General features: G+C 37.2%; 1 protein-coding gene across 2 annotated transcripts in view; it reads right to left on the bottom strand.

Annotated features, from left to right (window-relative positions):
- Window positions 1–1,873: 1,873 nt before the first annotated feature.
- Window positions 1,874–14,425, bottom strand: part of LOC113498998 (serine/arginine repetitive matrix protein 1) — a 100,075-nt gene continuing 87,523 nt past the window's right edge. The window contains exons 8-12 of one of the 2 annotated variants that reach the window (XM_026879302.1): window positions 14,087–14,188; window positions 13,581–13,731; window positions 13,122–13,208; window positions 5,624–6,839; window positions 1,874–3,405 (exon numbers count right to left, since the gene is read on the bottom strand). In XM_026879302.1, coding sequence (XP_026735103.1) covers window positions 2,208–3,405; window positions 5,624–6,839; window positions 13,122–13,208; window positions 13,581–13,731; window positions 14,087–14,188 — 2,754 coding nt within the window. In that variant the 3' untranslated portion in view covers window positions 1,874–2,207. The remainder of the gene's footprint in view (window positions 3,406–5,623; window positions 6,840–13,121; window positions 13,209–13,580; window positions 13,732–14,086; window positions 14,189–14,425) is intronic. The other variant, XM_026879303.1, reaches the window with a different exon arrangement.

The following is a 14,425-nucleotide window of genomic DNA, read 5'->3' as shown; positions in this document are numbered from 1 at the left end:
TGTGCAAGAAATATATTAGCTTCTGGGGAGAAAGCGAAGCCAGAATATTTTTCAATAAAAAAAATATGTTGGATCCGGACACAAAAAAAGAGATTCAACTAACTTAAATTAATATTATACTAACCCCTTCCTTCTGACCCAGTCGCATAAAACTCTATCAAACTACTTACCGTGCCGGACGTTATATTAATTAAAACTATGCGCACTGAAAATTTTGCACAAAATATACCATGACACTGCCCTAATGTTAGGGTACAGGTTGCCTCATTGAATAATCCCAGATAACTATTATGATCCCTTTAATTGTTATCCACTCTCATATCCGGATTATTATATTTTAACAATAGTCCCTTTATTTAGTTAAAACAATTTGTTACTATGAGATAATAAGATTAGGGATGGTTTGGGCAAGAAATATTATTTAATACAGCATCAAGGGACCGTTTGGTCTTCGTTGTGCACAATCGTAATGTCTATCTCTTTGTCTCCAAGATATGTATGTTAATTCTGTTTTGTTATGTATTCGAATATATTTTTGGAACTGAGTTTATTTTAAATTCAATGTGTGGAACTTGTTTTTGGAGATATAAATAGTCTTGGAGGTCATGTTAGTCGTCGTTTAGTGTGACATATAATGTATGGTTCAATCCGGTTAAACTGGAAGCCAGTTTTCAAAATCATGTTACAAAAACTGGATAATTTCGGGTCGCACTCGTGACGCAATCATAAAAATAGGCTGCAGAAAATTTGTGGGTGACTCCCCACAAATTAATGTTTGGTCTTTAATAGGGATGACGACTTAATTTTTTGTTCACTATCCGTCTTTTAGTTCATAATTAAAAATTTCTTCTTTTGACCCGCAAATATAAAATTCACAGTGAATGAAAATTACGCGCGACGTCACAATATTTTATTCATTGCATTGACCACCGTACTGAATTTCCAATTATTGTATAGGAAAAAATCTTAAAAGAATACAAGAAATGTCATTTTAAGCCCATTTTCATTCATTCATCGGCCATTATAAATAGCAGATTCGGGGCCCAGATAGAAGAACAGCGGTTGCTCAGGAATAGGATTTCGTAGCATTGCAGTTGAGGAATTACTCAAAATAAAATCAATTTATTATAACTTAACAATTTACGTTGAACGACAACAAATCATACAACTTTGACTTTAACATCTGACCAAACAACATGCGAGATAATTCTTCGAAACAGCGCCACCTACATTAAATGAAAAGAACTACGTGGAATGAGGTAACGTTACAAAACTGGATCTCTTAGAAAATAAATACTGAGGAAGAAGGTTAAATGACTCAAAACCGTCGTTTCTGTATGTTTATTTGTAATTTCACAATAAATACTGGATTCTCAAGTTTTTTTTTTTTATGAATGAATAATTGTTATATAATCTCAAAATCACTTGATGCTAACGTCCTTTCATTTGATGTAAATTTTTTCATCTACAGTTTCTGTCTCTATGAGAAGTAAGCAAGTTTACTAGTAAAAGATACGTACTTGATTATTTGAAGTAGGTTGTACGCATTTTAAAAACATGCTCTGATTCTACGATGATAGAAAATAATTTGTCCTTGCATCGAATCAAACCCACAACCTCTTGTTTCACAGTCATGGTCACTCACCACTAGACCTAGACGCTAATTCAGTTTAAATGTACATCATATATGTACATGTAGTTAATCTTTAATTCAATAAAATTTTCCATTGTGGATTAGATAAGGTAAATCACATATTGTGTTAAATAAAACAACGAATCTTAGTGCGTATTAACACATTATAATTTTATTGATACATTTTTATTATAAAATCTTACCTAATTATTATTAAGTACTTTTACTTACTTAAAGTATCAATACATGTTATTAAAAAAATATAAAGCTATTCACAAAGTTAACGCTTTCGATTGTAAATTAATTACGTACACGAAATTGTTTTAAATTTATTAATGGACGGAATTATACCAATACTTATTAAAGTTAAATTAGTAAAGCTCTATGACTTTTTACATGATAACATGAAGCTTACAAACATTAACAACATTACTGTGAGTGATAATAAAGTTAGACAACTTACTAACTAAAGCGTTTGAAAGATTCAGTCTGTGTATGACTCTGATTCATTTAGAACATTCGAAAAAAATATGGCAGAATAAACATTTAAAATTAACTCTCATGTCATACGTTACTAATAATCTCTTATTTTCTCGATAACTTTATAGTTACTACTCCTTCGTTCGGAGTACAGAGGGCCGTTCTTGGAATCGTACACGATAGGCGAAGAGCGAATACCGTTTTCTATGTACTTCGGACTCGATATTGGCTCGCCTTTGTACCCCCTGCTCTTAGTCACTGAGTTTATTTCCCTTGATTCAATAATCTCCTTTGAGCGTCCGTCTCTGGATGGCACGATCTTCTTGCTGACTGTTTCCACTGTGTCCGTGACACTCGGACGTTCGGGATCACCTGAGCGTGTGGTGTACCGGTACGTCTCGGAAAAGTTATCGCTACTGTTGCTACCCCGCCTTATCGCCGGCGACTTTATCCTTGTATCGAGTCGGGACACAAAAGGACTCGTTTCCCTATTAAGAGATTCTGTTTTATACAAAGGCGTTTTCCTTTCCTCTGATATACGATCTTTATAGTGTGGCGACGGTGTGCCATATCGAGACGATAACCTGCTACCGTCGGATTCGTCGTCAGCGTGCAACGTTTGATATAATTCAGGCGCTCGTTCGCGCAGCCCTTTAAGGAATATCTTTTTCTTATCTGTTTCATCGTACGCTTTGCTGTAGCCGTTTGTGTGACCGTTTGTCAATGGGGTTGTTTTTCCATATCGAGCTCCAAACAGACCGTCACGCCTGCGCTCGGTCTCACGAGATACGGCGTCAGCGAGGTCGCGTTGACTGCGATTGATGATCGACACGATTCCTGGGCTTTTGAGTTGTTCTGGAGTCTCATCAAGCCGGCTAAGGTGGGGGTTCGATTTATACATAGTTGAGTAGTTGCGGTTCATGGTGGACACGTAACGCGGGTGAGTCTCCTGTTCAGGAGCTCCCATAGCAAAACTTTTGCTCCTATTGAGGGCTTTGTATGCCCGTGCCGGTTTCGCTGGTCCTGGTGGGTATCCGTTTATTTTGCCGTCAGGGGATGTTGTGACGTTGTTGGAGATGTTTACGGCACTGCTGGAGCGTTTGTTCGGTGTCAGTCGGTGCCAATATTTATTGGAGCTGGGTTTTTGATTTTCGGTGGGTTTCTCCTTGCGGTCGTGCAGCTTCCTCGGCAGCGTCTGAGCGCTGCGTGTGTACTCCTCGTCGGGCTCGCTGTTCGGATTCAATCGACTTGTCGAGTGACTGAATCGACCCAGCGTGCTCGAGAACTGACCCCTGTAATCATTAAAGAAACAATTGAATATTTTTTTATGATCCTCAAAAAGATTTATTACTGTTTCGTGCTGTTGTAATGAGCTAGCCCACGTACAATTATTGTCTTGTAAGACGCAAAAAGTCGTAATCTCGTTGGTGTTCTAATAATTGGATTCAATGGGGAATCTCCTCCTACACGCCAACGACGATGCTTTGTTTACGTGTGTTATAGATGTCTTTGTTAATTCATGAATCGTAGAATAAACTCCACAATGACTTTAAAAAAAAAACTTTTTGTTCATTGTAGCAGTTTTAGGCCTAACCTATTCAATTGAAATGCTTCTTCTTTAGGAGCTGGTCTTGTTTCAATGCAAATAACTTAAACTGCGGAAGCGAATATCAATTACATTCGCAAAATAATTACAACTAATTTAAATACACCAACACCTATACATATAGGAACTAAACAGGTGTTCTTAAAGAACATTTCCTCACACTGACTCACGTCATTTGTCATAGTAGAACGACAAATACTTCTCAATAAATAGACTGTTTCACTTGACAAACATGAGTGACTCACGTACACTAAATAAGGGTTTCTTTGTAAATAAAATACTTATTTACCCTTATTTGGTGATACCCATGGACAGCGACGGATGAAAAAGGCAAGTATTGCCGGAACGCGGTTTTAATTGAAGCTGCTTGAACGCACTGATTGATTGGAGAAACTATTGTCGTGCCTATTAATAGCGCTGTAAATAATTGTCTTTGTCTTGTAATGAGGTTAATTGATCGAGGTTTTGTTATTGTGGTTCTAAAGGATTAAAATTGACGGTCGATCTTTATCCGATGCGATGGCTTCGTTCTTTTATGAACGTGCGATTATGAATAGTAGAAAATCCACAACTTTACACACAATAGTAAACTTTTAAATGACATTTTCATAAATATATGTCTGTACGTAAAATCGGCTTGTCCTTTTTATTACGTATTAATTTTGGTGAACCAAAGTTTTGGTGTGTTTGCTATGAATTTACTTATATTTCTGTAATAATTATTAACCTATAATCAGTATTTATAACTTGCATTCACAATACCTTGAAGGCCTCATAGCTTAGAAGTAACAGTACACTGCAGCGTTATTAGATAAATTCTAAGAGTTACCTACCTCATAATATATTTAAATTATAATGTAAAATTCAAATAGATGCAAGCCGCCTTAATTAACGCACGTCGCCTTATAAGTTCAATAACAAATACCATTTAAATGACTATGGCGAGACGATTTGCGTCGCCTTTAAGAACAGTGGTCCTTTGAGTCGTCATATTCCCTATTTTGGTCCTTTTGTCTGTGCTACGTTTGACATACTTTATTAGCATAGCGGAATAGGTTTCCGCAATTTCTAAGACATCTCGAAACGTTTATGTTTGTGTAACTATATGACATCGGAATCGCTTATTTAAGGATGCTTTGAACAGTATCTACGAGTACTAAATTTATATACTACGGTATGTTTTGGTTTTTAAAATAATGTAGTTGTTATAAAATTTAATCTAACAACCTAAATGCATGTTTATTCAAACATACAATGCACGGTCGCTGTTCTTTTAATATTCCTTAGAATTTTCTTTTGTTATTAAAACCTCGGGAATTATTCTTACCTAACAATACGTGTATGAAAATGGTACTAATGAGTTCAACTATCCATTGTAGTGTACACTAAGTTTAAGAATGCGTCTACAAGGTAAATCTCGCTTCAATATACCCCGACCATGTAAACAATGGAACAAACAAAGTTCGTATGTCGAAACAACTACTCATACATAACTCAAATACTCTTTTGAAAATACTACGTCTGCCAGAATTTACGAAACCTTGTCAACCCACGGCTAAGTTAACGCGATTCCAATCTTTATTACTATGGGCTCCTATCAAAGCGCCGTAACTGTATGATAATATGAACACAAAGCATTAATTAAAAGCTTCAAATATTTTAATGTAGGTGGACGCGGCTTGTAGAACAAGCTTCTATGTAAGGATTATTAGATAATATTTTTTATGAAAATTGAATATCTTTTATCTCAGATCATAGCTAAATACGTTCGGAAACCAAAACTGATACACACGCGACTCTATGTTATTCACATAGCCTTATAAGAAGCGGCAAATATTTTTATCCGTGTTGTTAATTAGTGTTATGGATGTTTAGATGACAATAGGAAGTGATTAATAGCTTACCTTTCGCGGTGGTCGCGGGCGTCGACGACGGCTGCACGTCTTGAACTGCCCTCGTACTTATGCTCACGGCCGTAGATGCTGGGCGCGAAGGGGTCCTCACCGAGGTAGTAGCGGTGTGGGGGCGCGACGGGGGGCGCCAGCTCGCCGCCGTACTGCTTGTAGGTACGAGATGAGTGCTCCGGCGACGGCGTCCGCGAGTTGCGCCACCGAGCACGCCGCTCAGCGGATGCTGATCGGATCTTCCCAACCAACTTTCGGATTGAATTTCCAATTGCAGACCCCACTGATTTTCGTGCCGGTGAAGGACGTCTCTGGTTATCAGCAAAACGTGTTTTCTGGTTTTGCTTACGCTCATCCCGATCCCGTCGTCTTGGAGGTGTACGATCCCTGTCTGAACTTTCACGCCTCTCCCTGGGAGGAGAGTAATCTGGCGGAGGCTCCACCGCTCCTTCCTCACGACTGTCGCGCGACCTTCCAGAATTTTCATTTCTGGATGAACTTCTGTAACCACTGTCGTAGCGATGCTCCTCTGACAGTCTTTGTTTCGTTTGTCGTTTTCGTTCCGGCGCAATCGGCCGATAGTCGTCCTCGACCGAGGGCTCGCGGAACGAGCGCTCGGCATCTAGCGGCCGGAAAGGCGAGCCACGCGGCGGACTATGCATTGTTGACGATGAAACGTAGGCGGAGTCGTCGCGCGAGGGCGGGTGCCGGCGGCCGATAGGTGATGACCTTCCCTGAGGCGAGTCGCGTTTTCCGTACACATGCCTAGGGGAAGAGCCGTTTAATCGATCGTCACTAGCATATGGTGAACGCACCGTCGGTGGCGATGGCGACGAGCTGCGTGGTTCCGGCATCCTGGGTTTACTGGCGCGTCTCTGTGACCAGTCTGCAACACCCTTGAAGTAACCACCGGTCCTGTTCACTGGTGCTGCCGTTCGTTCGTCTGAGGGCGTCGACGATTTCGTTTTGCGCAGAACTCGATCTCCATATATAGGTGGTGGTGGGACTGACGATGTCTTGCCGTAGTAGCCCTCGTCTTCTGCCTTCTTCGCGAAGAATGTTGGTTCTGGTCGTCGTCCTATTTCCTCGGCGATGGAATCGTGTGAGGAGCGCGAGTCGCTGCCGAAGTGGTTCTCCAGCCACTTCGAAGTTTCCTTCTTGCGTGTTTCCTCTTCTATGTCATAGTCGACCGGGCGTTTGTAATCCTTGTCGTGATCTGAAAGCAGATTGTGTTATGAGCGCGGAGCAGACGGCGCGGGCGCGCGCTCTACGGCTTACTGTGGAGTGACCGCCCGCGTCGCATCCTCCACCATACACACTATGGCGTAATCATTCAGTCAATAAGTTTGCCAAACTATCGAAGGTCAATGCGATGTATACACGAGACAACTTTACTTAACGGCTACGAGACATTATCGTGCATATTATTCACTGAATGATAATTTCTAGGTCAGTATTGCTTCACGTTATGTTTATGGCGTTATGTAATTTTATTATTGTGACTGTCATGGTGGTCATTTAACTTAGATGGTGAGACGACTATTGTATTAAAATTACGAATTGTCGAGTTTCAAGTATTTTGATTTCATTAAAGACAAATTATGTTGTTCGTACTATTAATTATCTTTCTTGAACTGTTTACTAAATGAATTCTTATTGACTACAATAATGAGAGAGAAAATTACTACATTCAATATTATAGAATCGTTCGTCGAAAGACAACCTGAGCCAGACTATAGCAATTTCTTAAAATATTCAAAATATGTATACTTATTTCCACATTTTGAGGTGTTTAAGCAAGATTGACAAGTCGCTGACATTACAACATGATGTACGGAACCGGGCGATCTTCGCAATCAAGTTTACACGCCCTAGAGCTCGGCGTCATTGCGAAAACTGTGATTAAATACACATTTATGTGGAAATTTCTCTGCGTTCGAACGGTTTTGAACTTGTAAATATACTGGAACTATTAAAATATGTGAGTTTAATTAAATAATTCTTTCAAAACTTTTAATTTTTGATTTGGACATACGTAATTATGAAACAAGTAAACATTTTAATTTGAACGCACGGATACCCAAGTAGTTGACGTCACAATGCCATACCCACTGATCGCAGCTTGTCATGGGTTCGACCCCTGAATCGGACAAGCATTTTTATGGTCCACAAAAGCTTGTTATATTTTTTGCGTTTGTGCGTGTGAAACTAAACTAGAAGTTAAAATCCTTAATGCAGGGGTCTATGTCTTAATTTAAATGAAAAGTGTGCATGCCACACAAAATTATATTCTGCTGATCAATATAACCTAGAATTTATAGGTAAAAGATCACCTTATTCTTAAAGAAAATTGTTTCTAATAGTATTTCATAACCGTGCGTCGCTAAAACGTAACAAAAAGTATTCATGATAGTTTTTTTACATTATTTTTGTGTGTAATCCTTAAAACTGTACTACAGCAACGATGCCTTAGATCCTTAAACACATCAAACAATATATTTATGTATAATAGCAAGCGTACTTACTAGACTATGCACAGATGCACACAAGACCTCACAGTACGAAAACAACTAACAAAACACGTGTGTAAATAATACATCAGAACATTGAGTAAACGGTCAAGTGCGAGAACGACTCATGACACAGAGGGATCCGTACAAAAATACTAGACATAATCAAATCAGTATCATTTTGTAGGAACACACACTCATATTTAAATGTCCACCAATTAATTTACTACTGCAACAAAAGAGAGAAAGAAATTATCATCTGTGAAAATTTCAACTGTATATCCATCGCAGTTCAAGATATACAGATAATGACAGACTGACAGACGAAAAATCCTCAATACTAGCGTACCGTTTTAACCTTTTTCTACGGAACCCTAATAAACGATGTATGAATCACATTAGCAAACCGTAAAGTTATGCTTTCTGAACTGTAATGTTTTATCACAGTATTCAATGCTAAAACGGCTTTGTTCGTTTATTTCACTAGAGAATGCAGGCACCGCATGTACATGACATCAGCGTAAATTCTGTAAACTAATACATAAACGAAGCACGATTTTGCCATAGCTTTTGATCTTTATCGATGTTCACTTCGAAAATATTTGGTTATTCAGAAAATACTTTGGTGTGTCATACGTTTTTTTTTCAATGTTACTAATTCAGAACCTCGTTTGATTTATATCAATACTGGCGTAAAGTTGCAGCTTAAAAATATGAGTTTAATTTATATTAATTAGCAGTGAATGGGTTTTGTTATTGAGTATACTTATTACAACAAAAATTAGTGACGTAAAGCATCATTAAAAAATAATGAAATACTGATGTAAACGAACATATCATATTGCATTTACAATAAAACGTATTAAGCTCATAAGTAGTATCGACTTGGCTAGTTTTTATATTCAACCCATTCCAAAAAGGAGGGTGTCTTCAATCCGTCTATATTTTGTATTTATTTATCTTTGTATCTTAAAACTTTAAATTATGATCAAGTTTGGCTCTATAGACTTCATTTGAAATTGGTGGTATGCTTGCTTGCTAAACAATAATATGTTTTTCCAGCACTTTTTTAACTTTAATTTCTCCAATAAATTACGATAAACCAACACTACAGTGGCAGTACTGGACATGCGGCCATGTCACAACCGACCCCAGGCGTAGGCCCAATGTCTTGCCTTAAACGGTAAGTTGACGGACATGTGCCATTAAATAGCCCACTTAAACTCTCGTTTAAACGTATCACGTGTGTTTACTAAGTCCTTAATCGTTCGCGAAACAGTTTACCTACCGAATTTGTAGTGGAAAGTGAAATAGAGACATGTTGAGATTAAACTTATAGTTATATTGAGAATGCGCTTTCGAAAAATAAAGAAAACATTGACTTTTTGCTTAACTTTTACCACTTTTACCTATTTGTACGGAATTCAACGTTAGCTAAATATTTTAGAATAAAATTTTGTCCAAACCAAGAGTACAAAAATTCACTAAGCTTAAAACATGCACAGTTTATTTTTAGTGATTTACTTGTATCAAAAACTATTATAGATATTACACCAAATACACACCTTGTAAGTTAGTATTTAAAGCTATATCTCACAAATAGCTACTCCATGTTGTCCCTAACAACAGTATAAAGTGAAATATATTTATGTTACAAAGATTTAATCATCAGGAAAATGTCAATGCTTATCACTGCATGGATGTGCCAGCAAGTCTCGGCTGTCATTCCTTTAAAGGAATTTTCTACTTAAAGTGCGTGGGAGCCTAACTGTGTACGAATTTCAAGGACCTTATTCGCTTTCTTAGGAAGAGACAGAACAGAACCTGAACCCAACAGAAACTAAATAAAAATAAAGATGATATAACATTACCCCTGTAATACAAAATAATAAATCATTCTTTATGTCCTTCACTTTAAGTACACTTGACCCAACAACACAATCATTTAGATCCAGGGCTCATTAGTCAAACGTTTTTCCTCCAATTTGTCAATCAAGCATCCAATTTCAAGTTGTACATTTGTCCTTTGCGACCAGGAAGAACATATCAACAATACTCGTATATCTTGGGTTGGACAGTCAGTAACACAACTGCTAACAATATCAGACTTTTAAAATAAATGTTCACTTTGAAACGCTGAGACGACAAAAGGCGTCTGACAAAAAGGTTTTATTTACAAGCCCTAAGCTACGTTTCTCCCCGTCACTGAAAAAAAACAGTTTTAATTTTTAATCTGAACTATTTGTCGGCGTTTGTTGTTGCCTGTACGAGTGTAGCGATCGATCAACTTGAACGCAAACAATAGCCCGACACACAGGCTAACTGCGAGACAAGGCCGATATCTGTACCACTTCTCAATACCACACAACATACACACCGACTTGTGTGTTATGTTCCAGGTCATGTTCGTACAGATCAAGTGGTTTGTTAAAACCTTTTTGGTGAAGCTTTTCCTAAACTTGTTTTTTTTTTCGTTTTCAAATGTTTGTAAGAATTACAAAGACTTTACCGACTTCAAATTAAAAACTACTTGGCCAAACCTGATGATATTTAAATGGGACCAAATGACAGCTATTTCACGTTAAATGTAAAAAGAATCATCCAAATCGGTCCCCGCAGTCCGAAATTATAAGGAAAGAAACATAAAAAATATAGACCAATTGATAACCTCCCACTTTTTGAAGTCGTTTGAAAAGAGCGCACCTTTTCAAAAAAGAACCGTTACAAAAAGGGCTTTAAGAGTAATTTAGACTCAAGATTTTCTACGCATATACTACACAACATGTGTCAAAGAGACTTGAATTCGACTAAAAAGAAACACTAAAAATATATCATTAGCTGATGGCATAACAATTGAAACCAAAAGCTTTGATTGAAAAAGATTCGACAGCTTCCAGACCCATAAAAAAACAAATATTCTGCGCTCTGTTTTATCAATGACTGCCGAACTGATTCATTAAATAAGCGATCCAGATTCCATCGTGACTTTGACATCATTATTATCATTAATTACCAGATTTTTCTGAGTCAATCTCGAGCAGAACGCTAAGTATTTGGAATCGCGATGCTACGTATAGCACGGGTAGGTAAGCATGTTACTTATAAGCAGCTAATTGGGCTTCTTTTGAAGTACACCCAGTAATTAACTCTGTGTGAGTCATCATTACTTCATTATTAAAGGTCTCATTAATTTGTAACTTGGCTGATTTTTTTTGTTTATTTGACTTGTTATTCGTTTCTAAGCAAAATACTTGATAAAATTGGAGAAAACAAGAAATAGTTGCACTTAAGTTTTAGCAAATGAATATTGCAAACAAAATTTAAATGGAATGGCATTTTGATAATCTAAAAAATAGATCCGTTTAAAAAAAAAACATAAAGATAATTAATGTCTTCATATTTCCTTTTATAACCGATCTACCATGTTCACAAGCCTTCACTATCATAATAATTTATTTAATCATAGGCCTATTATTATTCCCATTGCATACCTAAAAAACAATAAATTCAGCTAGACAATAAAAATATAAACAAAAAAAAATTAACATCCATACTCTACCACACTTCAATCAACGTCCAACTTGGAGGCAATCTTGATAACTACAGCATATCTGACAGCTAATAATATAATCAACTTCAAAGGATTCTAAACGATTCAATTTGCTAAGGATCGCTCTTGAGTCCTACCACCATAACCCAAAGGCATAACATTGTAGATGCGGAAAAGAGAAGTCGCTCTACATTTTGAAATGCTCTCTCTCCCTTCCTCCTCTGCAATAGTATCACTTCATAAGATAGAGGTACGCTCCTAGTCTGTTAGATATGGAAGGCTACATACTATTTAATAGAAGGTATAATTATTTCATTGCTTGCCAAGACAAGTGTACGCCCACGGCGCCTGACCATAATTTATATCATGAACTTTTATGGTAACTAGTAACTTCGAATAAAGATTTAGAACTACTGTGACGATGCTTGTTCTACAACTAATCTTGTTACATTCCTATAGTTAATTAAAACAATATAAAATTTGTTTTTGTGATTGAAGGCGAGTTAATTAGACTCTATTTCGAGGTGTTTTTTGTAGGAACTTTTTAAGGCGTGCAAATTATACAATAGTTTTTTTCGGCGAATTGTGGGTGAGACTTATGGCCGGATACTAAAACAAGCTAGGCTTAATGCTGTCTATTGATTTCAGGTGTCAAAAACCGATAGGAGCATCTTTAAGTTGAGTTTCAGCGGGTAGTTACATCACTCTCCATTCAGGAATAACTGACTATATTATTTATTTGTGACAATATGTGACGCTTTTGCCAAACAAACACACATTTTTATTTGCAGGCAATAAAAGTTAAAGATACAACTCATAAAATAAAGCCTGGAAAATCATCTTACTACATATATTTGTTTGCAATTGTTGCGTTTTTTTGTTGCAATATTTTTATAGATTTTAAACTAGGCCTGTTACACACGGAACTATTCTCCTAGCAAGGCTTCTGAGACTAAACGAGAAGCCAAATATGGTCATGGTTCGAACACATCGCTCCATTAACATAACGTTCACATTATATCAAATATAGGTAACAGGTGGATTCTCATGAATGAACTTATTTAGAAAAGAATAAGTAACCTTGTCGCATAAATTATCTAATTTAAATCAAAATTTGTTCATAGATTCTTACTGTTGATTTTTTTACAAATAGAATATGAAACTGAAAGGGTTACAATAATTATATTTATACAAATAAATTCATTACTTAGGTAATTTTAATTGCGAAAGAATGATAACTAAAAATACCGTCGTGATCAACTGTAACATTTTTTATTTAGTATCCTGTAATAACGCCATCTATTGCTATCAGTCTACTCTACTTCAAATAATGTCAGGTTGAGAATGAATGTATAGTGCCATCTATCAACGAATAGCAAAACTAACCTAAGAACGCCATCTTGTGGTCACATAGTAAATAAATAGTTCTACTTCTTACCGGCTTGACGGAGACGGCGCTGTCGTCGCATTCGTACGGACAAACTGTCCCAGTCGTCATCCATATTCGGTTGACCCTCTTTTTCAACTGTAACAATAATTTAACTCACTTAGCACTTGACTTAAAACGAAGAAGCGGCTTATACAAGTAATAAATAAGTTTTCGACTTTAACAGCTTCTTTCCTAACACCGTATACTGCGCTAAATAAAACATTTAGTTTATTTTTTTATAAAAACAATACCAGCCTGTACGGTCGAGATAGTTCTAGTGATAATCATGAGACAGCGCAAATACTTAGCTTAACTCTCCTTTTTTACATATCGTTCTCCCCCTACAAATCTATTTGAAAAGGAATTTCCCTTTTCCCCGGTTATAAAATAAACAAAGTACAATCAATACCAGATAAATCCTCAACGGCTAAAGTATGAAAATGTTAGTTATAGAAGTATAATACAAACCTTCCTCAGTACGAGAGCGCGAATTGAGATGTGTAGCGACCCGCAAGCCGCCCGCCATCAGATCTGTGCTCTGTTCGAGGACCACTCGCTTGCGTCTCTCTGTGCCACCAGTCTCTTCCACCACGCTCTTGTCACTCGCCAGCGACTTTGCCTACGGAAAATAAAGAGTTATCTCTCTAATATATAAGATTCTGGTGTCACGTTGTACGAAATTGAACTCCGCCAAAACGGCACGCCTCTAATGAAATCTTGTGTGCATTTTGCGTAGGTCTGTGAATCGGACATCTATTTTCCATACCTCCATTTTTTTTATTCCCCTTTATCTCATTTCTGTGAGGTCTCATAGGTACATCATAAAATACAAATCGAACCGTTAAATCTGATAGACAAATTGATTGCGTAGAACTTCCCACTTTCAACGGTAATAAACCTAATATAATACTATAGAATGTTCATAAAATAATCCCGCTAGTCATATTTACTGACAAGTATGAGCAGAATGTTACCTCGTCTTTAGACAGTTCCTCGTCGCACACTCGTTCCTGTTCCTTAGTGTGGCGTGTCTCCGTGACTATCGTGCCATCTGGGCGCAGTGCCCGCAGCTCCTCCTGCAACCAAACGATAACAGTTAGGTATGTATCGCTTGCATATATACATCCAATGCACTAAAACCTACAAAAGCCTACTTAGACAATTTGTGCAACATCACGATCCAAGTACGCGTTGACCAGGAAACTGTAGATCACGTGTTAGGTCTAAAGATCAATACATGACTATTAACATTTATATTACCAGTACAATATAAGACTCTACTCGACCTACTACAGGGCAAAGGCCTCGTACAG

This window comes from Trichoplusia ni, chromosome 11, assembly GCF_003590095.1.
Source record: "Trichoplusia ni isolate ovarian cell line Hi5 chromosome 11, tn1, whole genome shotgun sequence".
Classification (NCBI taxonomy): Eukaryota; Metazoa; Arthropoda; class Insecta; order Lepidoptera; family Noctuidae; genus Trichoplusia; species Trichoplusia ni.
The sequence above is the reverse complement of the archived record's forward strand: the minus strand, read 5'-3'. Positions and strand labels throughout refer to the sequence as shown.